The sequence below is a fragment of the Vidua macroura genome, chromosome 27 (genome assembly GCF_024509145.1).
Source record: "Vidua macroura isolate BioBank_ID:100142 chromosome 27, ASM2450914v1, whole genome shotgun sequence".
Taxonomy (NCBI): Eukaryota; Metazoa; Chordata; class Aves; order Passeriformes; family Viduidae; genus Vidua; species Vidua macroura.
The window spans coordinates 248,938-270,105 of NC_071597.1; the positions used below are offsets into that span (position 1 = coordinate 248,938).

Genomic DNA, 21,168 nt, shown 5'->3' on the forward strand with positions numbered 1-21,168 from the left:
AGAGCAAGAGCGTCCCAGCCAAGCAGGGTGGGCAGGCACCAGGGCCCTGTGCTGCATTCTCCATTCCTTTTCTTCTGTCTCATTGCATACAGACAGTGTGGGAGCTGCTGGCTTCACCTTGGGTGCCTGTCCCCGCTTGCCAGGGTCCTAGCTCACCTCTCTGTGAGGTCTGGAGTGCCTCAGGAGCACTGGGAACTGCAGCCAGGGCTCTGCTGGCAGTGGCTCAGCAGCGATGTGTCAGCCTTTGTGTGTGAGATTCTCCCAAGAGGGTGAGCACAGGCAGCAAAATATTTAGTGGGAGCTGAGGGCTGTTCGGGCTGGAGTCACTCATTCAGTCATTCACCAAGGCTGCTTCAGGCACGAAGTGGGGCTGGCAGTTGGAAAGCACCGTTTTGTGGCTGTTGTTTGCATGGAGCAGGTGCTGGGCTGGTGCCTGCCCAGCCCACAGGTATTTATCTCTTGGAAGCGTGGAGCTGGACGAGGCAGTGAGGAGTCTGAGCTGGAGCCAGAGGACTTTAGTTCAAGAGCAATAGATAAAAGGAGTAGAGAGGTGGGAACTTGGGGCTGTGCTCTGACACAGTGGCCAAGTGATTTGCAATTGCTGGTGCACCAGCTGTCTGAGAGCGATCCTGTTCCAGCACTGGCACAAGGAGAGACGAGCCCCTCCTTCCTGGATTCCCACCGGGGAAGGGTCACCTGTGCTTCTACCAGCCCGGAGCAGGAGAGGGACCTGTTTGCTGAATTTCCCTCCGGAGTTTTTTCAGGCCACAGAGGATGAGCTGGTAGCGAAAGTGAAAGCCCAGGAGATCCCATGCGGTGGGTGCAAGCGCTGGGGCAGAACGAGCACACCCAGTATTGCTTCCTGCCAGCACCTCTGCCCATCACCGCACAGCAGCCGCACCCCGGGTTGCCCATCACCTGGGCACCCCACTGCCCTGGGGTGACAGTACTGCCAGGAGGAGTCTGCTGTGGGTGCCAGCTGTGCAAGAGCTCCTCAGGATGGTTTTCTTACGGCCGCTGTCAACTTTCCCTGTTTGAGCAACTGCAGAGGAGCTGGCAGTGCCTTGGGTCTCCTCACAGCTTGCAGGGGACGTGGCAGCTTGGAAGAAGGGGATGCAGCGTCTTGTCCCAGCAGGTGCTGGAGGCTGTGGCAGCACTGGGGATCTTGGCCTTGCACGTAGCTGCAAAGTGTCAGCCCAGGCCTGTGGTGGGAATGAGCACCACGCAGCCAGGGCTGCTTCACACAGAGGACCCAGCACAAGGCAGCCCTGCAGCCACGTCTGTGGCCACCTGGTACTGATTTGGTCATTCCTACTCCCAGAACCAAGGCCTGGTGCTGCTTTGGGCTTCCCCGGTACTTACTGCTAAATTCTGGTGCTGGTTTCTGTCCTACCACAGCTGCTGGTGTTGAAGCCTCAAGCTGTTTTGAATTCTAGTGCCTGTGCCACTACTCACTTATGACACCCTGTGCCATTACCTCTTGCTGGTGCTGGTACTGGTGGCATTAACCTCTGCTGGTGTCCGGTACTGTCACCCAGTGCCACTGCCTGATGCCATTATCCCGTGCCCGGTACCGGCACTGTTACCCGGTGCCTGGTGTCCGATGGCCAGTGCCGTTGCTCAGTGCCATTACCTGGTGCTGTTGCCCAGTGACTGGTACCGCTCCGTTACCCGGTGCCGTTCCCGGTGTCGGCGGGGGCAGGCGGGGGCGGAGCCGTGGGGGGGCGGGGCCGCGCGGGCCGGGCCGGGGCGCGGCGGGGGCAGAGCGGCGGCGGAGCCGAGCGCCGGGAGCCGCGGGAGCAGCGGAGCCGCAGCCGCCGCTGCGGCCGCAGGTGGGCGCGGGCCGGGAGCGCGGAGCCATCATAGCCACCGGGACCGGACGGGACCGGACCGGACCGGACCGAGCGGGCCTGGACCCCGTCCGCCTTCCTGACCGCAGGGCCGGGCGGGGTGCGGCGGGGCCGGGGCCGGGGCCCGGGCTCGGGCTCGGGCTCGGGCTCGGGGCGTTCCAGTCCGGTCCGGTCCGGTCCGGTCCGCGCTGTGGGTGTTTCGTAACCCCGGGCAGGCGCAGTTGGGCCGGGCGCGGGGCTCGGCGGGGGCCCGGCTGGGCCCGCGGTCTCTTGGGCGGGCGGAGGCGACAGTGGGGCCGCTCCGAGGGGGCAGCGGGTACGTCCCGGGCCCGTCCTGGTGCCGCGGCGCATCCCGGGGCGGGGGCGCTCCTCGCCCGGCGGAGCGGGGCCGGTTTTCGCACGCGGGCCCCGCCGGAGCGGCGGCCGCGGAGGGCGGCTCCGAGTCCCGGTCCCGGGCCGAGGGGAGGATCCGGGACAACGCGAGGCGTCCCGTGCGGTGCCGGGGGCGTCCCGCCGCAGGCAGCACACCGAACCGCGCTGGCGGGAGTGCGAGCCCGGTTGCTGTCGGTGGCGCACGCGGCTCGGCGCCGCGGGGCGGGTGGGATCGTTCCCCGGCGGGAGCGGCGACACCACGGGGACCGCAGCGCCCAGTGGCCTTTCACCCAGCTCGGGCGCGGCCGGTGACTGGGAGCCCGCGGGAGCCGCGGCCACCTGTCCAGCGGGTTACGGAGCTGTCAGGGCTCCGTGCCCGGCCAGCCCCGGGCTCGTGCCAGGCCGGCCCCGGGCAGCTCCTGCCGAGCGGCTCCGTGCCTCCAATGCTCAGCTCGTACCGGCGCTGCTGAGCGCGCCCTGAGCTGCGCTGGCACCGCCGATGGGCCGGGGCTATTGGCTCGTTCAGTTCTCCGTGCGCCGTGCTGGGCACCCCGTGGCACCGGGCCGGTGACCAGCAGCAGTTTGGTGACAGTGCCTGGGGCGCGTTGCGGAGGGGAGACAGGGCTGGGCTCAGGGTAGCTCCGAGTGATTTACCCACAGCAGGGGCATGGCACACGATGTCCCTGTGGTGCAGGGCCCTTGGTTGGAGCAGGACATTCCTGGTTGTGGGCTGGCTCACTGAGCTGGCTGCCTGCGGCCAGCCCGGGTCCCTGCAGTGCTCGTGCCTGTGCCCAGAGCAGTGTGAGCCCCAGCAGTGGCATGCGAGGGGGCACTTAGTGCAGGCATAATGAGGTGCTCTGCAGAGCCTGACCACTGCCATGGACATCAGGATTCAGCCCTCCACGGTGGGAGCTCTGCCCTCCAGGTCTTGACTCTGGCCCAGGTCCTTGAGCTTCTGAAGCCATCAGGATTGTAGCCTGACCTGGTGTGGTTCCAAGGTGCTGGATGTGAAGATGGAGACTGTCTCCCTGGGTTTTATAACTGTTCCGGGAGAGCAGCTCATCCTTGGGGCTGGAGAGGGCTGTGCTGTGCCCTGCTGTGCTGTGGGTGCAGCATGAGCAGGAGGAGGAGCTCTGGTGAGGACTGAGAGGTGCCAACAGCCTGTGTGCAGAGACATGGGAGAGCTGGGCTGGGAGCAGGGTGTGATGGGTGACTGTCACCCACTCTGTGTTTTGTGACACTTTGATAGTGCCCTGCTTTGGGGGTGTTGGGTCCCTACAGTTGTCACTAGAGCCACTTCACCGGGTCTGCTGCATCTGCCTTGTGCCAAGGCCAGTGCTCTGGGGTGGGATTAGGGATGCTCTCACCATACAGGGAGCTGCAGTTGGGGATGCTTAGCACAGGGCACACAGAGCCTCTGGAGGGACCTTCCCCTCTCGCAGCGGGGGAAGTGCTGACTCCAAAGTGACTGTGAAGGCTTTGCCATGGGGTTTCCCAGCTCGCTCTCTCGAGTGATAGCAAAACTCAGATACCCTGCTTGCAAAAAATCCCTGCTCCCTGCACTCTGCGACATCGTGGGTGGCGAGTGGCGACTGCTTTGGGCCGAGTACAGTGAAGCAGCCCCATCAGCTGGGAAATTACTTTCTAGTTTGCAAGGAATGACTGTAAGCTGGGCCGCACCCGACAGGCTTCACAGCAGCCCTGGGGAGCCAGTGGGAGCCCAGGCCCAGTGGGATGGCAGGTGGGGTGAATGGGACCTCCCTGCCATCAGCATCCCCTGGGTACCTGTGCTCCCTGCCATCAGCATCCCTCTGCCTGCCTGGCAGTGGTCACTCCCAGTGTCCCACACACTGTGAGTGCTGCCCTTGAAGCAGCCACTGCAGGGAAGCCAGGGCATGGCTAGGGTTAAGGTTAGGGTAAGAGTCCCCACCTTGCCAGGACGGGTCAGGACTCAGCCATGCAGGCAGCTCCAGCCTGGGAGGCTGTGCTGGCTCCGGGGCTCCGGCACGCTCCGGGAGAAGTAGCCTCGACAGCTGTAATGTTTCTGTGGCATGCCTTTCCTTTCATGGGGTGTCTATTTTGCAACCCCCAAGTGTTTTGACCCCGGGAGGAAGGGGGCGGGGGTGTTTACCCTGGCAGCACATGGCTGGTGCAGGGATCCAAGTGGTGCTGGGCATGCCTGAATTTCACATGCAGCAACAGTTCTAGCAACATCTGCTGGCTGATAAAAGGTAGGCTGCTGCACGCCGCTGCTCCCGCTGCGTTGGGAAACGTCAAGGGGGAGGGAGGCACACTGTGAACACGGCTTCCTGGCCGATAGGGCTGAGCTGACTTGCTGATAAAGCAGAATCCACCCATCTGGCTGCACCAGAGGGGCCAGGAGCACGGGCTGCTCGCAGGAGCTTCATGCCCAGTGCTTCCCTGAGTGCTGGGTCCTGCTTCCCACTGTATCAGGAATGATGTGCCGCCAAGCTGGGACAGCCACAGGAGCATAGCTGAACCACAGCACAATCACAGCGCATTCCCGGTTCACACAGTCACTGGTGAGTTTTGCAATCCCCACTTTCAGTGTAACTTTGTGTTATGAGCTGGTTTATAGCACAGCTCTGCTGGGGAGGGAACTGGGGAAAAGGCTGGTGCTGGAGAGCACTGCCTCAAAGAGCCAGAGCAGCAACCCAGCCCTGCCTGCCACGTGCTGGGTGCCCATTCTGTCTGGCCTCTCATCCCTATCACTCAGTGGCCCTGCAAAGCCTTTAGCAGAGGAAGAGGCTGCTCTTGCTGGCAGTTCTGAGTCCCTGCACCAGCAGCAACTGCTGTAAAATTATCTTTGTCCTCTCTGGTGTGAATACCCGACCCTGGTGCTGTTGAGCTGTGGGCCCAGGGGTGCAGCTTCTCTGGCCCTGCTTATGGTGGTGTGGTGAGGCTTACGGTGCAGCTCAGGGGTAGGGGCTCTGCTGCTGCTTCAGGGGCTGGAAAGCCCATCCCAGGGCCAGGAAAGCCAAAACCCACCTGGACATATTTGTGTGTGAATGGATGCACGCTGTGCTTTGCCCCCTCTCTCGATTTGACTGAGAATTTTGTTGCACAAACCACTGGTGTTTTGGTTGTTTTATTCTCTGACTAGTCCCCCTCCTGCCAGCACCCCTGGATGTCTGTGCATCCCCTCTTCCAAAGGCAGGGCTTTTCTCCTCTCCATCCTGCTCCGCTGGCTTGGTGCAAGAGCATCTCTGTGTGCAGAGCTGCTGCAGCTGCTGGGGATGAACTCTGGCAGTGGGGAGATGCAGGAGCTGCCCTGGTGTCCCTCTGGCTCTCCCTGCTCACCACACATCCAAAAAGCCTGTGCCGTGCCAGCTGGGCTGGCCCTGCAGGACAGCCGTGCCAAGGGTGAGGAGGCTCCTGCACCACGTCCCCAGCCCCAAGGAGAGCTGGAGCATGGCATCGATCTGAGGGGATGGATGCAGCCAGAGCAGTGCCGGTGGTGCCTGTGCTGCCCACATCTTCCCCAGCCCACCTGGGTCCTGCCCAGCAAATCCAGTCTGGCTGTGGGTGGATTAGTGCCATTGTGTGTGCTCACTGGAGCATGGGCAGAGAAAATGAAATTGTGTCTCCAGACCCCAATCGGGACTAATTCAATGCTGAAATGAGCTTAATCCTCCGGTCCTTCGCCTGGCCTGTCCCTCCTGGGCTGGAGCAGGTCTGAGCAGGGATTAGCACCGAGCCAGGGGCTGTGATGGATTTGGCCTCGGTGCAGGAGGCTGCTACAGAACCTGAGGGACCCCAGGGCTGTGCCCTCAGCGTGGCATTACAGGGACTTGGGGTTCGTCCTTATTAGTGTGAAGGGAAAATCCCTTCCTTGAGTGTCTTGGCACAGGGCAGCTGCACATCCCTGCCCGGGCAAGGCCAGAGTCTGGGATGCTGCAAGTGGCTTTGTGCCTGCCCTGGGATTCCCCCACCTAGCCAGGGGAAGCTCCAAAACAGTGAGTTGGCAATTCCCTGCTGTGCCAGCCCCAAAGCTAGTTAATTCAGCTGCTTGGCCCCAGGGAGCCAGGAGTAATTAAAGCTCTGCCCAGCCTCTCTAATCCTGTCTGGGGGTTTATGATGGGGGCAGCACCAGTGCTGGCAGGGACTGGGCTCCCCACGGTGCATGTCCTGCAGGAGCCACACTGGACTTGTGCCCATTGGACTGGTTGGGCCCTGGGCTCTGCTGATGTGTCTGTACCATGTGTCCTGCCCACCAGTGCTGGTCCTGCTACATGCTCAGTGTCTGAAGGAATCCCACTGGTTCCTGGGCAGTGCCTGTATCTGGCTGTGCCTGCCCCAGGGTGGCTCTTGGTGCACTGAGGTTTTCTCGAGGTTCCAGCTGCTGGATTCAAGGGATTTTGCTGGGTATTTTGGTGGTTTTGGTTTGACGTGGGTTTCTGGGCCTCTCTGATTGGAAGAAATCTGAAGTGAGGAGGAAAACCTTTCCCAAGGGTGGCAAGTACTGGCAGGCAGAGAGCCTGGCCAGTGGTGTGAGATGAGCTGTCGGCAGCCCCCAGCACTGATGCCCCTGGAATCAGTCTCCAGCTGGGGCATCTCTGCCTGTGTGGGGCTGGTGTCCCCTCTGGGTAGCATCAGGTCATGCATGTGGTTTCCTTGTTCCTGTAACAGTGTGAATTCTCTGCTTTTGGCTCCCAGAGTTGCTGGGACACCTGGACAGTCCTGGTGCTACCACTTCCACCTCTGCCTACCTACTCTGCTGCTGTGGGGCCTGTCGCCTCTGCTCTTGAGGGGCACGTTGGATTACCAGAGCCAGCCATGCGTCTTTCATGAGTATCATGGTACCTGGCCCCAGATGTTTCCAGTGTGGGCTGAGTGGTTCAGCTGCCTCCTCCCTGATGCCACCAGGGCGAAGCCATCAGTTGCTGCCACTTTCTGTGGGAGACAAACAAACCCCATCAAAGCATGGAGCTTCTAGAAGGAGCTCGTTCCCGTGCCGGTGGGCGCTGCCACCTCCCAGCCAGAGCTGGAAACCACAGGCTGGTGTAAAACATGCGAGCAGCCCTTGGCTCTCTGTGCCAGCTCTACAGTGTGTCGGTGCCACAGCTCTGAGGAGCAGGGCTGGGGGCTGCTCACCATCACCCGGGTGCTCCTGCTGCAGGCTCTGCTCCAGGGCCGTGCGCTGGGGGCTGTGAGCGAAGCTGGGGGGTGCAGGTGAGCGGGTCCCGTCTCCCCGCATGCCGAACTCCTGCATGACTCCCTGGGGTCCCATCCCTGGCCCTCAGCCAGCCACGGGGGCTCAGTGCCACTGCCCTGCTGAGGACAGAAGCTGTGCCTGCTCTGGCTCGGGGCGGTGTGAGGGGCAGAGTGTGCCGGCCCCGCTGCCCGGCGGGCGCCCCGCGGGCAGCGTGGCAGAGGTGGCTGCAGCAGTCGGGGGCAGGCTGTCCCGCGCAGGCACCTGACATTTTGGAAGGAAATAGCTGCTCTCTGCTCCTTCCTGTAGTGCGCAGCCAGCGAAAAGGCCGCCCGGGAGCCCGGCCGTGCCCGCCCCGAGCCGTAGCCGGGCTGTCCTGGGGCCGGACGCCAGAGCGGGGCCTGAGCGCGGTGAGTGCGGCTGCAGGACGGGGCACTCCACACCCGGCTCCAGCGGGGCCCTGGGGTGAGCTGGTGCGGACAGCCCTTCGCTGTGCCGAGCGGCCGCTCCCGGCTGTCGCCTCCACCGTGCCCGGGGCCCATCTGGGGGCCGGATCTTGCCCTGGAGGGGTCTTGCTTGGGGCCGCCCACCTTGGAGGGCTGCAGGACAGCTTCCCGCCGGGCCTGCCGGGGGCAGCGGCAGCGCTGGCTGGGGCAACACCGGAGCCCCTCGGCGGCACCACCGTAGGGTGCAGGGTCCGGCTCTGTGGCCACAAGCGGGGCCGGCTCTGACCTGGAAGCGATCGCGGGTTCCCGGAGGTGCCGAGAAACCACGTGTCCGTGTTTACTGCGGCGGGAGGCGCAGCGGCCGCCGGAGCCCAGCGCCGCGCCCCTGCCCCGGCAAGACACCGCTCCGGAAACCCCCGGGCTGCCGGAGCACCGGGCAAAGGGCAGTGCGGGAGCCGCCGCGGCGGAGGGACCGCGTGGGTCGCGGGAGTGGGGCGGGGGGTTACAGCCAGAGCCCGGCGGTCCCCCCCAGGCCTTTGCCTAGCCCTTGGCCCCTGCCTGGCCCTTCACGGCATGGGTCTGGGCAAGAGGCTGCTGTCGGGGGCTGTGCCAGCAGCAAAGCAGGGGTGTCCTGCTCACGAGGAGGTCTTCGGGCTGGCTCTGTGCGGGGAGCGTCCCGCGGCAGATTGCAGCGAGCATCCCGTGCAGGGCGTGCTCCGGTGCCGGGGTAGCTGCTGCCTGTGCTTGGATGACACATGGGAAGCTGCTACTGCCGTCCTCATCCTGTGAGGCATTTCCCTCCTTTTGTCTGCCCACGGATGTGCTCTGGCTCTCCTGCAGTTTGGGACTTGCTGGTGCCTACTGCCACTGTGCCTTCGACCCTTCCCCAGTGTGATCACGTCAGTCCCTTGGTTGCCCCAAGCCCCAGCAGAGCTGCCACCTTTCCCATCTTCCCCTCTCCTCTCTGGCTGAGTGCCCTTTTTGAGTGGGTTTCTCCTGTTTTGCATTGGGTTTGGCAGTGCTTCCCCATCAGCAGTGGGCAGTGAGACCTTAAGAGGCAGAAATTATGTCTGCTGGCATCTCCCTCTCTCTGTTCGGTCCCTGTGTTGCTGGGGTCCCTCTCCACAGCTCTGGGGTCTGTCCTCAGCAGTGGTCCTACCCCGGGAAGCAGCTGCCTGTGCCCCTTCACAGGCAGCGTGTCTCTGGTGAGCGCGTCGCTGTGGCTTGTCGAGTGCTGCTGGTTAACCGAGCTGCAGTGACGGGTGGGTTCTAGCTCGCTGCCAGCGAGTAAATGCAAAGTAGCCTAAACCACGACAATTATCTGCCTCTTGCAGTTGTTGGAGTGCGCATGGGGCCGGTGGCTGCCGTGCATGGCTGACCCGTGGCAGTGCTTGAGGCTGCAGTGGCCCTGCTGGGGCTGGCCGGCTGGAGGCGGCACTGGGGTGGGTGAATGTCCCTGGACATGAGGGTGGATCCGTCCCTAGGTTCCCATCTCTCGGGCAGCTGGTGGTGCCACCGAGGAGTGTGATGCTGGAAAGTGATGTTAGCCATGGTCCAGGCCAGGGCAGTGGCTGCCAGCAGCAGCCAGGTGCAGGAGGCAGGGCTGCCTGGAAAAGCTCGAAGTGGCAGCTCCAGCTGTACGGTGGGACCATGCTGCTGCAGCTTATGCTGAAACAGAGTTGCTGCCCCAGCCGTGCTAAGTCTCAGGGCCAAAAGTCTGCCCATGGCAGGTGACACTGGTTGCTTGTGCTGCGGTGGTCAGGGTACCCTGCAGCCCATGGGGAGGTTTGGTTTGTCCACAGGTGGGACACAGAGACAAAAATGAGACAAATTTCCCCCAGGAGAAATTGCATGTCCAGCTGCATTGACAATGTCTGTGGAGGTTGTGCTCAAGCCTGGTGCAAATGGTGTTTTGGGGCACACACCAGGTGAGCTCTGCCACCGTCAGCCACTGCACAGCCCCTTGCAGAGGCAGATATGATGCTGGTGCTCCTGTTCCCAGGCTGGCACTGGCCAAATGTGGTACCTGCCAGCTCACCACAGAGCAGCCAGAGACTTGTTGCTTAACAACATGCTAGAGTGGAGTAGGAAGTGTTTTGTCACTGTGAGATGGGAAGAGATCACCATTTTATCAACAGGCGGGGCAGTGTCTGTTTGCTCTGTGTCCATGCAGATGTCCCCACAGTACTGGGGACTTCGGTCACTTTGTGGTGCAGTGGCACTGGCATGGCTGTTCTTGGCTCTGCCCCTTATCAAGCGTCCGCAATTTCCAACAGCAGCATGTCCTGCTGTCGGCCATCCCACCTTCCCTTTCCTCCTTGCTGACGTTCTTCTGCCTCCCCAGGCCCCTCCTTGCCAGCAGCATTTCCAGCTTGGTGATTTCTGTGAATGTGGAAATGTTCCTCCCTTTTTACAGGGGAAAAATTCATTTTTAGCCAGCTCTTGGTTATTGTTCCTCTTCCTGTTCAGGGGCGGGTTTGCACAGCTCAGGGGCTCTGGCTGTGGCTGCTCCACTCGGACCTGCTGCCACTGTCCCCCAGCATGTCCCCCTGACTGTTCTTTTGGGGCCCTGTGGGCCGCTGGGTATTTCTGAGGCTGAACAAAATGCTTCAGGGAGAGGGGGAAGCACAGCCCTCACTGGCTCAGCCCCTCTGCTTGTCACCAGCCAGTGCAGTGATCGGGTTCTGGCCTGGTCACCTGGCCTGCCTGGCCCCTCTGTGTGGTGCCAAATCCCAGGTGGTTAGGGTGTGAGTGTATCTAAATGCTGTTTACTGTACTGCTGCCTCCTCACTCAGGGGGGGACCTTGAGCCCCCCAGACCCTCCTCTGTCACTCACCATTATATCACCCTCACACAGTCAGCTGCAGGTTGTTTCTCCAGCCCCCTCTAAGCACAGGTGACCCAGGGGGCACAATGATTTTAGTAGAGGTGCTGTTGCCACCATCTCATCCCTGCCTACCCCTGGGGGAGCCAAGGCTGTGTAGTGGGTGGAATCCCTGCATGGAGCCAGAATCACCCCAAAACTGCTTTGGGAAGGTCCATCATCTCCACCAGGACGTGGGGCACACAGTGGCCCTGGCACTGGGGACTTGTCAGGGACTGCGGTGCAACGTGGGCTCTTGGGGCTGGGGCTGCTCCTGCCTGCTGGCACTGCCAGGGTGTGGGCAGGAGCAGGGTGAATGCGGGGGGGGGGGGGGACTCTGCTCTGCGTCACCCTGGATTTCTGGCCAGCCCTTCCTCCCCCTGGCTTGTTTCCTCATTTGCGTGGCCAGTGATGGCTGCAATCCCGTGGTGCAGTGAGGGGAAATGAGAACCATGTGGGGAAGCCACGCACAGGCACATCCCTGGCCCTGGGCACCCCCAGGGCTGTTCCTAGAAAAGAGGGGGTGATGCAGAGCCAGGGTCCCCTGCCCCAGCGTGCTCTTTCTTTCAGCAGCTGGAGACAGCGCTGGCAGCACCAGGGACTCCGGACACTCCTGCAGAGGGTGTGGGGACAGCCGGGGCCAGACCCCTTGCAGCACAGTGCCTGCCTGCGTCCCGCTGGTGCCCTGACAGTGCATCTCCCGCAGGTGCTGAACCATGGCGGTGTGGATCCAGGCCCAGCAGCTCCAGGGCGAAGCCCTGCGGCAGATGCAGGCGCTCTATGGGCAGCACTTCCCCATCGAGGTGCGGCACTACCTGTCTCAGTGGATCGAGAGCCAGGCATGGTAGGTCAGGTTGTCCTCTTCCCAGGGGCCGCCCTAGGGTACAGGTGGGTGCTCCCTGCTGCCAGGCTGCCCTGACACCACTCTGCTCCGCACGCAGGGACTCCATCGACCTTGACAACCCCCAGGAGAATGTGAAGGCGACACAGCTTCTGGAGGGGCTGATCCAGGAGCTGCAGAAGAAGGCAGACCACCAAGTGGGTGAGGACGGCTTCCTGCTGAAGATCAAGCTGGGGCACTACGCTACGCAGCTGCAGGCGAGTGGGGGACTGTGGGCAGGGGTGCAAGGCCAGGGGGGTCCCTGCCCTGTGCCTGGCTCAGGCCGTGCTCTCCCCACAGAACACGTATGACCGATGCCCCATGGAGCTGGTGCGCTGCATCCGGCACATCCTCTACCACGAGCAGCGGCTGGTGCGGGAGGCGAACAATGTGAGTGCGGGCTGGGAGGGGTGAGGAGAGGGTTCTGCAGGGGTGGGGGGATGCTCAGGGGCTCTTGACTCCATCATGATGGGAGCAGCGCTGAGGCAGGGAATGGGGAGCATCCCCTCACTGTGCTGAGCGCACCCTGTGCCCCGTGCAGAGCCCTTCCCCATCTGGCTCCCTGGTGGACGCCATGTCCCAGAAGCACCTGCAGATCAACCAGACCTTCGAGGAGCTGCGGCTCATCACTCAGGACTCAGAGAATGAGCTCAAAAAGCTGCAGCAGACACAGGAATACTTCATCATCCAGTACCAGGAGAACATGCGACTCCAAGGTGGGTGGGGGCCCGAGGGGCTTGGGGCTGGGGTGCTGGCAGGACCTAACACCATGCCCTGTCCCCAGCCCAGTTCTCCCAGCTCTCCCAGCTGGGCCCCCAGGAGCGCATGTCGCGGGAGACGACGCTGCAGCAGAAGAAGGCATCGCTGGAGGCCTGGCTGCACCGTGAGGCCCAGACACTACAGCAGTACCGCGTCGTGAGTGATGCCGCCTGGTTCCCCGTGATGCTGTCCCCATGATGCCCTGTGACACTATCCCTGCGCCCCTGATGTTGTCCCACCTCACAGGACCTGGCTGAGAAGCACCAGAAGACGCTGCAGCTGCTGCGCAAGCAGCAAACAACCATCCTGGATGATGAGCTGATCCAGTGGAAGCGTCGGCAGCAGCTGGCAGGGAATGGGGGCCCACCTGAAGGCACCTTGGATGTGCTGCAGACCTGGTGAGTGCCTGGTTGGGTGGGATAGGATGGGGTGCTGAGCCCAGTGGGTGCTGAGCCCTGCTCCCCCCAGGTGTGAGAAGCTGGCAGAGATCATCTGGCAGAACCGGCAGCAGATCCGCCGTGCCGAGCACCTGTGCCAGCAGCTGCCAATCCCAGGCCCAGTGGAGGAGATGCTGTCAGAGCTGAACGGAACCATCACAGACATCATCTCTGCCCTGGTCACCAGGTACAAGTTGGGCCCAGCTGGGTGGGGGCCCAGGTTGGCCCTGCCCCCTTCCCAGCCCCCCTGATCCCCCTGTTCCCCCCCAGCACCTTCATCATCGAGAAGCAGCCCCCCCAGGTGCTGAAGACACAGACCAAGTTTGCAGCCACTGTGCGGCTCCTGGTGGGGGGGAAGCTGAATGTGCACATGAACCCCCCTCAAGTGAAGGCCACCATCATCAGCGAGCAGCAAGCCAAGGCCCTGCTGAAGAATGAGAGCACCCGCAAGTAATGCCAGGGGCTGGGGGTGTGTGGCTGGGGCTGCCAAGGCAATGGGAGCAGGGTGTGGGGCGGGGGGAAGGGCTGCACTTCGCACAGCTCCCAGTCCTGGTGTGCCCTGACTCCGTGTGCATTCCTGTGGCAGCGAGAGCAGCGGGGAGATCCTCAACAACTGCTGTGTGATGGAGTATCACCAGGCCACCGGCACACTCAGCGCCCATTTCCGCAACATGGTGAGTGCCCCTGGCTCCCTGTGCTGTCCCCTTGTGTCCCTCTGTGTTCACCCCGCTGTCCCCATCTATTCCTCCACGCTCACCCCTTGTGTCCCTGCAGTCCCTGAAGCGGATCAAGCGCTCGGATCGCCGCGGTGCAGAGTCAGTGACAGAGGAGAAATTCACCATCCTCTTCGAGTCACAGTTCAGTGTCGGTGGGAATGAGCTGGTCTTCCAGGTGAAGGTAAAGCTGCTATATCCCTTCTGCAGGCCCTAGGCAAGCCATGGGCACTATGCCCACAGGAGTGGGGCTGGGCTGGGGCCACATGGCTGCCCATGGGTGATGCTCCCTTGGTGCCCCACAGCCCATTCTGGTCTCCTTCCTCTCGGCAGACGCTGTCCCTGCCTGTGGTGGTGATTGTGCATGGGAGCCAGGACAACAATGCCACGGCCACCGTGCTTTGGGACAACGCCTTTGCTGAGCCTGTGAGTGCCAGTGCTGTGGGGGCAGGGCAGGTCCTATCTGCCTGGTGTGGGAGTAGGGCTCAGCCTCCCAGTGGGACATGCCTGGAAGCATCAGGCAGAGCTGGTGCTGACCACGCTCTCTGCCCCCAGGGCCGCGTGCCCTTCGCTGTGCCTGACAAGGTGCAGTGGCCACAGCTCTGCGAGGCGCTCAACATGAAGTTCAAGGCAGAAGTGCAGAGCAGCCGCGGGCTGACCAAGGAGAACCTGGTGTTCCTGGCACAAAAGCTCTTCAACAGCACCAGCTCCCACCTGGAGGACTACAGCAGCACCACAGTGTCCTGGTCCCAGTTCAACCGGGTAAGTGGCCTGGACTCTGTCCAGAGCCCCCCCCAGTGGGGTTGGATGGGGTGTACCCACCTGGGGGTCCCTGAGTTGCTGCTGCTGCACCCAATGTCTGTGCCGTGTCACAGAGGCTCAGAGGCTGGTGACAGGAGTGCTCATTATCTGAGGATTTCAACAGGAAAACCTGCCTGGGAGGAATTACACCTTCTGGCAGTGGTTTGACGGGGTCATGGAGGTGCTGAAGAAGCATTTGAAGCCGCACTGGAATGATGGGTAAGAGCCGCCCTGTCCTGTGCTGCCTGGCCCGAGCCCCAAGCCCTGACGCCCTACTCTGCCTAGGGCCATCCTGGGCTTTGTCAACAAGCAGCAGGCGCACGACCTGCTCATCAACAAGCCCGACGGGACCTTCCTCCTGCGCTTCAGCGACTCGGAGATCGGTGGCATCACCATAGCCTGGAAGTTCGACTCCTGTGAGTGTTTGCCAGGCACTGGCATCCCTGGACCGAGTGGCCCCAGCCAGGCCACCTCATGCCCTTGGTAGTGGCACTGCCACGGCAGGCACACTGGAGTTATCCTCAGGAAAGAGGCGAGCACCAGAGCCCCCAGAATGCCGTGGCTGTCCCATGGGGAGCGGTGCTGCCCTCGCTCGCTGCAGCTGTGGCTGTGTCAGACCCGAATTGTGGCAGCAGCGGGGAGGAGGGACCAGGCTGAACCCTCCAACCCAGCCCTGGGGAATGATGTGGACTGTACAAAATCCAGTTACTCGGTGGTGCTCCCCAGTGCAGGGGTTGTATCCTGACCCCATGCAGGAGTCTGTTGCTGTTCACAAGAGCATCCTTTGGAGGGCCACATGACTGAGAAGCACCACAGAGCCCCATGGAGCCCCATGGTTGGGGAGCCAGCACCCCATGTGTCAGGATGAGGCCAGACCTGCCTTGGCTTCGCTGTACCTCCTACTTTATCCCATTTTCTGGTGACTTATGCTTTATCCTCAGCTGTTGCTGGGGGAGGGATGCAGTGTGGGACCTGCTGTTTGCTGCTTGATGTGACCTCGCAGCCCATGTGCAGAGCACAGCCAGGAGCTGCTGCAAACTCTGGGAGTCACCATGATCCTCACACTTGTCTTGCAGCTGAGAGGATGTTCTGGAACCTGATGCCTTTCACCACCAGGGACTTCTCCATCCGCTCCTTGGCTGACCGCCTCGGGGATCTCAGTTACCTCATCTACGTGTTCCCCGACCGGCCCAAGGACGAGGTGTTCTCCAAGTACTACACGCCGGTTCTCTGTGAGTCCACGCCAGGTAGCGCTGTCCCTTCATCCCACGTGTGTCCCCTCTTTTGTGCATCCAGCTGGGTGGAGCTGGTGTTCTCAGCAACCCCCACCCCGGGGCCACACCGGCCCCACAGGGGTTCTGCATCTGGCCACGTTTGAGCCCCCAGCACTGCCCGGGGTCGTGGCATGTGCTGGAGCTTGGGCCCTCAGTGCTGCCTCCTTCTCTCTAGCTAAAGCTGTGGATGGATATGTGAAGCCACAGATCAAGCAAGTGGTGCCAGAGTAAGTGTGACCCCGAAGGGAGGTCCTGGGCAGTGGTTGCCATGGGTTCCCAGCATTGAATTGGCTGGATTGGGTGGCTCAGGTCCACCACAGATGGCCACATTGGCGCTGAGCCTTGTGAGACATCTTGGTGACTTCACCCCCAGGGCACGCGGTGCTCATGAGACCCATCCCCACAGGTTTGTCAATGCATCAGGAGATTCTGCCCCTGGAGGGGCCACCTACATGGACCAGGCACCGTCACCTGCTGTCTGCTCCCAGCCTCATTACAACATGTACACCCAGAAGTGAGTATTGCACCCCTATCCCTATACTGCTGCAGCTGGTCCTCCCCTCACCGCCTGCCTCCCACAGCCCCGACCCTGTGCTGGACCCCGAGGGTGATTTTGACCTGGAAGACACGATGGATGTGGCAAGGCACGTTGAGGAGCTGCTGCGGCGCCCTGTGGACAGTCAGTGGATCCCCCACGCCCAGTCGTGACAGGCAGGCGCCTTGCCCCTGGCCCTGGCGCTGCGGGGACTGTGCTGTGTTTGTGTCTCTGTGCCAGGGGACAGCGGGTGGGCCCTGCCCCCAGGATTTGCTCTGTGCTGCCCCAAAACACAGGCTGGCGTCCAGCTCTTTAGTGTTTATGCCCTTGTATAAACAGCAGCGGATTTGTCGCATGGTTTTCCTGTATGTTCCTTTTAAGAGGCCCAGCTTCGGCTTTCCGCTTCTGCCAGCACTGGCCCTGCAGCCCCTCATTCCCCCGTGGGGCTGCTGGGGCGGGGGCCGCCAGCCCGGCCTCAGGTTCGCTTTCGCAGTCGTCACTAAGAATGTACATGTCGCCTTCTTGTTCTCCCCTGCAGCTCTGTTCCCAGGGGTGCGTGAGGGCAGAGGGCAGAGGAGGGGTTCTGCCAGGGCTCCCCTAGCCTGTGCTGGTGCTCTGCTCCACAGTGGCAGGGTCCCTGCACCTCATCTTCTCCTCTGCCCCCAAGGATGCAGGAGCCCCCCCTGGCTCCCGGCCTCGGTGTCCCCTCAGGAGCCAGTGCAGCATGAGGGTGGCAGGGTGCGAGGGCACCCAGAGAGGGCAGTCGGGTGGGCAGGGGATTTGGGGAAGCGGAGCCCTCTGCCCGCTGCTTCTCCCCTCGCCTGGGTGGGAAACTCGGGTCCTGGCCATGTTATTTTTCTATCACAGAGTAAATAAAGCACGGAATATTTTTGTAACACAAAAGCTCTGAGTGCCACGTGTGTCTTGGGACAGAGGTGGGTCCCTCTGAAGAGCTCCTCATCTCGGGTGCACCAGATGAATGCTGGGGCTGGGCCCGGTGTTCGGGGTTCCTATCCCCGAGGGCAGGGTGGTCCGACCTCCGTTAGCACAAACTGAGCGGATCCGGGCGGCTCTGTCCGGGCGGGAGGGCTGCTCTGAGGTGCAGGGACTGGGCTGGGGCTGGGGCCGTTTTTTCGGGCAAAAAGCAAGGTAAACCGGATCAATTGCCCTGTTTTTCCAACGAAGGAGCTTGCTTTTGATGGAGGGGTAGAGGGCGCTGGTACTCGGGGTTCAATTGCGGTTGAATTCCCCGCCGAGCGGGGGGCCCGGCGTGTGCTGTATAAAGATGAAAATGAAAATATAAGTGAAGCGGGGAGGGGGGCGGCGCCGGGCGCGATAAATCTCCGTCATTTCTGCCGGAGGCGGAATAGCCGGGTGGGCGAGGGGTGTCGGGCCGGATCCCTGCCCTGGGGCGGTGTCCGCATTCCGCGATGCTGCCGGCGGTGGCGGTGGTGGTGGCGGTGGTGGTGGCGGTGGTGGTGGCCGTGGCCGTCCCCGCCCTACGGCACCGCCTAGTCCGTTCCGCGCTGCGCCGCGCCGGGGGCCGGTACCGGCGGCGGCTGGAGGCTCTGGGCAGCGACGTGCGGCTGAGCCAGGAGCGGCGGCTGCGGCGCCTGCTGGGCACCGGCACCGGGACGGCCGGCGGTGAGCGCGGGGCTGCGGGAAGGGGGGCGGGAAGGGGTCGGTCCCATGGTTGCCATGGCTCTCAGCTTGTGACTCTCCCGGCAGGCTCGGAGGAGTTCCAGGAGCGGCATCCCCTGGGGCAGCCTTGTCGGGACGAAGCGCCGGGGTTTCCGGTTCCCCCGCTGCGGCTTTGGGCTCTGCTCCCCGGCTGCTGGGACACCGACCCCCGGCTGCAGGTACGGGGAGCGGCGGGCGGGGTGGGCGCGGATCCCCGCAGGCTCTGCCCTCCTGACCCGACCCTCCCCCGCAGGGGTCCCTGCTCTACCTGGATGCCCTCGGCGCCGCCTTTCCACGGGCATTGGTCCGCCGGGGCACGGCCGTGCTGCACTGGAGCCCCGGCTGTCCCCGCGCCCCGGCGGGGTGGCCGCTGCCCACCCTGTACTGCACCCCGGCCGCAGCGGCCGTCCTGCCCTCGCGGGCCGCTGCGCTGCGGGTGCAGCTGCTCTTTGCCCTGCGGCAGCGTGCGCTGCGTGTGCTGGAGGCCGGGCTGGCAGCCGAGCTGCACGACGCGCTGGTGGCCCTGCGCACTGAATGGCCCCGGCTGGCCCAGGAGCTGGAGCTGGGCAGGCTGAGCCCCCAGCCCGGGCTGCCCGAGGGGGTGCGGGACCAGCTGCAGGCACTGCTGACCCCCGATGCTGCCCGGGCAGCCGAGCTCCGTGCTGAGTGCGCCCGCGGCTTCGAGGGCATCGTGTTGCGTCTGTGGCCCCAGCTGGAGGTGGTGGTGGTGAGGACGATGCATGGCACGGAGTGGCTCTACTGCAACTCCCTCCGCCAGGCGGACTGCCGGGGGCTGCCCTTCTACTACCCCTTCTACCAGGCAGCAGGAGGTGAGTGTCCTCCACACTGGCATGTCCCCATGGTCTGGCCTGGGTGCCCACAGGGAACTGCTGCCATATGGCAGCACAGATCTCCCTGCCCCAGCAGATGCTGGTGCATCTCTGTGCTGCATTCCCTTCCTGTGACCTGAAAACAGCTCAGTCCTGGCACCAGCAAAATTCTGCCCCTTGGAGAGGGGTGGGGCTTTCTGTGGGCAAGGATGGGGGGGTCTGGGGAGCTCACATGGGCACTTGCTGCCTCTGCCCAGCCCTGCTTGGTGTAAACCTGTGGCCAGCGGAGCCAGTGCCCCGATTCCTGCTGTGCCCTGACTGGGCTTTCTGCGAGTTCCTGCCCTGCCTGGCCAGCAAGGAAACATGGACGGTGCTGCTGGATGAGCTCTGGGAGGGCCGTGAGTACGGGCTGGTTGTGACAGCCCAGCCAGGAGAATACAGGTGCCTCCTCGCTGCTGTGTAGTCCTGGGCGGCTGCCTGCCCCAGCCCCATGCACCCATCTCCCCCTCACACTCTCCCTGCCCGTGCAGGTGCCGTACTGGGGAGGTGCTGAAGGTGACCGGCTTCCACAAGCAATGTCCCCTGGTGGAACCTGTGTACAGGTGGGGACACCCCAATGCCTGTCCCTCACCTTAGGGAGCTGGGCCCATTTACAGGCAGGGTCTTAACAGGAGGATGCCAGTAACCCACCCTGTGTCCCTGCACCGCAGGGAGAGCCAGACGCTGAGTGTGCGAGGTGAGAGCATCCCTGAGGAGCAGTTCTGCCAGAGCCTGTGCCACACCCTGAGGATGTGGCCGGGTGCTCGCCTGATTGACTACGTCTGTGTGGAGAGCAGCCTGCTGGGTGAGTTCCCCTGAGCTGTCCAAGTCCCCCTAAAAGTGTAGCTGGCACTGCATGGGGGTCTGCAGCTGCAGCACAGGAAGCTGGCAGCTTTAACGTACTCACGGTGCTGCTCCAGGTGACTCTTCAGGGCCCTGTGCCCCCCACTACGAGGTGTTCATGGAGCTGCAGGGCCTGCGGGACCTGTCAGAGGGGCAGCGCTACAAGGTGAGCAGAACATGGGCTCTGCTCTGGGTCTGTGTGGGGTGGCTGAAGGACACTGGTATGGCAGTGTGGGACCAGCACAGGCAGCTGCCCTCTCTTTGCAGCTGGACCAGTGTCTCCAGGAGGATTTCCCCATCTACAAATCCTTCCGCTTCAAGGGCAGCATTGGGCCCCTGCGCCTGCACCTGGTGAGGCCCAGGACCTTCACCCGGCTGCGGGAAGCACTGGGCTCCCCCATGCCCATGCCCCGGGTCCTGCGTGAAGAGCAGCTGCTGCGGCTCATCCAGGGATCAGTCATCTCCTAGGGCAGCCTAGGGGCCCCACAGCCCTTCCACCCCGGGGTTCACTTGGCATGCACCCTCTGAGGAGGGGCCGTGTCCCTGGGGTGGGAGGGTGTGGGGGCAAGGGTGCCCAGCCCAGAGGGTTTGGCTGAGTGGAGCAAATGGAGACAGTGAGCTTGACCGTGACCCGTGGCAGCAGCAGGCACCCGTGGGCACCACTCAGTGCTGCTGTGGAGATGGAGCAGGAGCTTGGGAGCCTCACGGGGCAGTGGAATCCTGCAGCTCCAGGTCCCACTCACTCAGTGCCTTGGCAGCACCTGCAGCCACAGTGGGATGGGTGCCTATGCCTTTCCCATTGTGCACCACAGCCGTGGCTGATGCAGAGGGCTCAGTGGAAACCTGCAGGAGCAGGAGGAGCAGAAGAGCCGTGGCTCATCACTGAGCACTGGGTCCCTGTGGCATTTTGTCCCCTCGCAGGGACACTGCGGGCAGGGCTCAGGTGGCTGGTGGTGGTGGGTGTCACAGAGCAGCTCCAGCTGGGCTTCAGTGCATGTTCCACTGGTTTAAGAATAAGCTCCGGTGAGGGCTGCTTTTAATGTTTTAAAAACCAAATACAAAATAAAGGAGGATTATCTTTTAAAAATAAATAAAGGACTGCACTCCAGGATTGATTTTTTAGACTATTATTTTTAATCTTCATTAAAGAGATTGCTCAAGCAATCTGCTCTGGGGGCTGAGGAGTTGCTGCTGTTCTCAGGGGTCTTGGGGAAGGGGCAGGCATGAATATTTAACCAGCTGAGCACTCTGGGGACACTAGGCTCTTTGTGCCTTTGAGGCACATCAGGAGGGACTGGTCATTTCCTCTCCTGCTCATTAAGGGTTATTTCAAGGGCTGGTGAGGGCGTGTGGGGCACCTGCTGTGCCGCAGCTGCTGCTGGTGGGCGGCTGGGCCGTGGGCAGAAGATGATGTCTTGAACAAGATTCACACAAAGCAAAGCATTCCCCAGCACAGCCTAGACCCTCGCCAGGGATGAACCTGGCTGGGGCCTGCACTCCCATCCCTGCTGGAGAAACCTGGAGCAAAATTTCTGCTCCAGGTCGGGGAGAAGCTTTGCCTTGGGCTGGGAGCACCCTGAAACAAAAGCCTTGAGCCACCTTCGTGGCAGCGCGGGGCCGGGGCTGCACTAGGCAGCTCTGCTTGCACTGCCATGCCTGGGTACCACCCCGGT

General features: G+C 62.6%; 2 protein-coding genes across 3 annotated transcripts; both read left to right on the top strand.

The window, feature by feature from the left end:
- LOC128819702 (signal transducer and activator of transcription 5B) lies at positions 1–17,006 on the top strand. Of its 2 annotated transcripts, none has more exons than XM_053999942.1 (19): positions 1–1,832; positions 11,411–11,548; positions 11,646–11,802; positions 11,885–11,974; positions 12,126–12,300; positions 12,369–12,499; positions 12,590–12,741; positions 12,812–12,967; positions 13,051–13,230; positions 13,367–13,454; positions 13,555–13,677; positions 13,827–13,919; positions 14,049–14,255; positions 14,419–14,513; positions 14,580–14,710; positions 15,371–15,541; positions 15,744–15,795; positions 15,975–16,082; positions 16,150–17,006. In XM_053999942.1, exons 2-19 carry the CDS (start codon positions 11,421–11,423, stop codon positions 16,274–16,276), a joined length of 2,364 nt encoding a protein of 787 aa, XP_053855917.1. In that variant the 5' UTR covers positions 1–1,832; positions 11,411–11,420; the 3' UTR covers positions 16,277–17,006. The 2 variants fall into 2 exon arrangements, with proteins under 2 accessions (XP_053855917.1, XP_053855918.1); XM_053999943.1 differs by having other exon boundaries at positions 15,371–15,526.
- Positions 17,007–17,533: 527 nt separating this feature from the next.
- GHDC (GH3 domain containing) lies at positions 17,534–20,604 on the top strand. Its single transcript, XM_053999949.1, has 8 exons — positions 17,534–17,747; positions 17,832–17,962; positions 18,037–18,613; positions 18,871–19,054; positions 19,144–19,215; positions 19,324–19,457; positions 19,573–19,661; positions 19,763–20,604. The coding sequence occupies exons 1-8, from the start codon at positions 17,534–17,536 to the stop codon at positions 19,961–19,963; spliced, it is 1,602 nt and encodes a 533-aa protein (XP_053855924.1). The 3' UTR covers positions 19,964–20,604.
- The last annotated feature ends 564 nt before the right edge of the window (positions 20,605–21,168 follow it).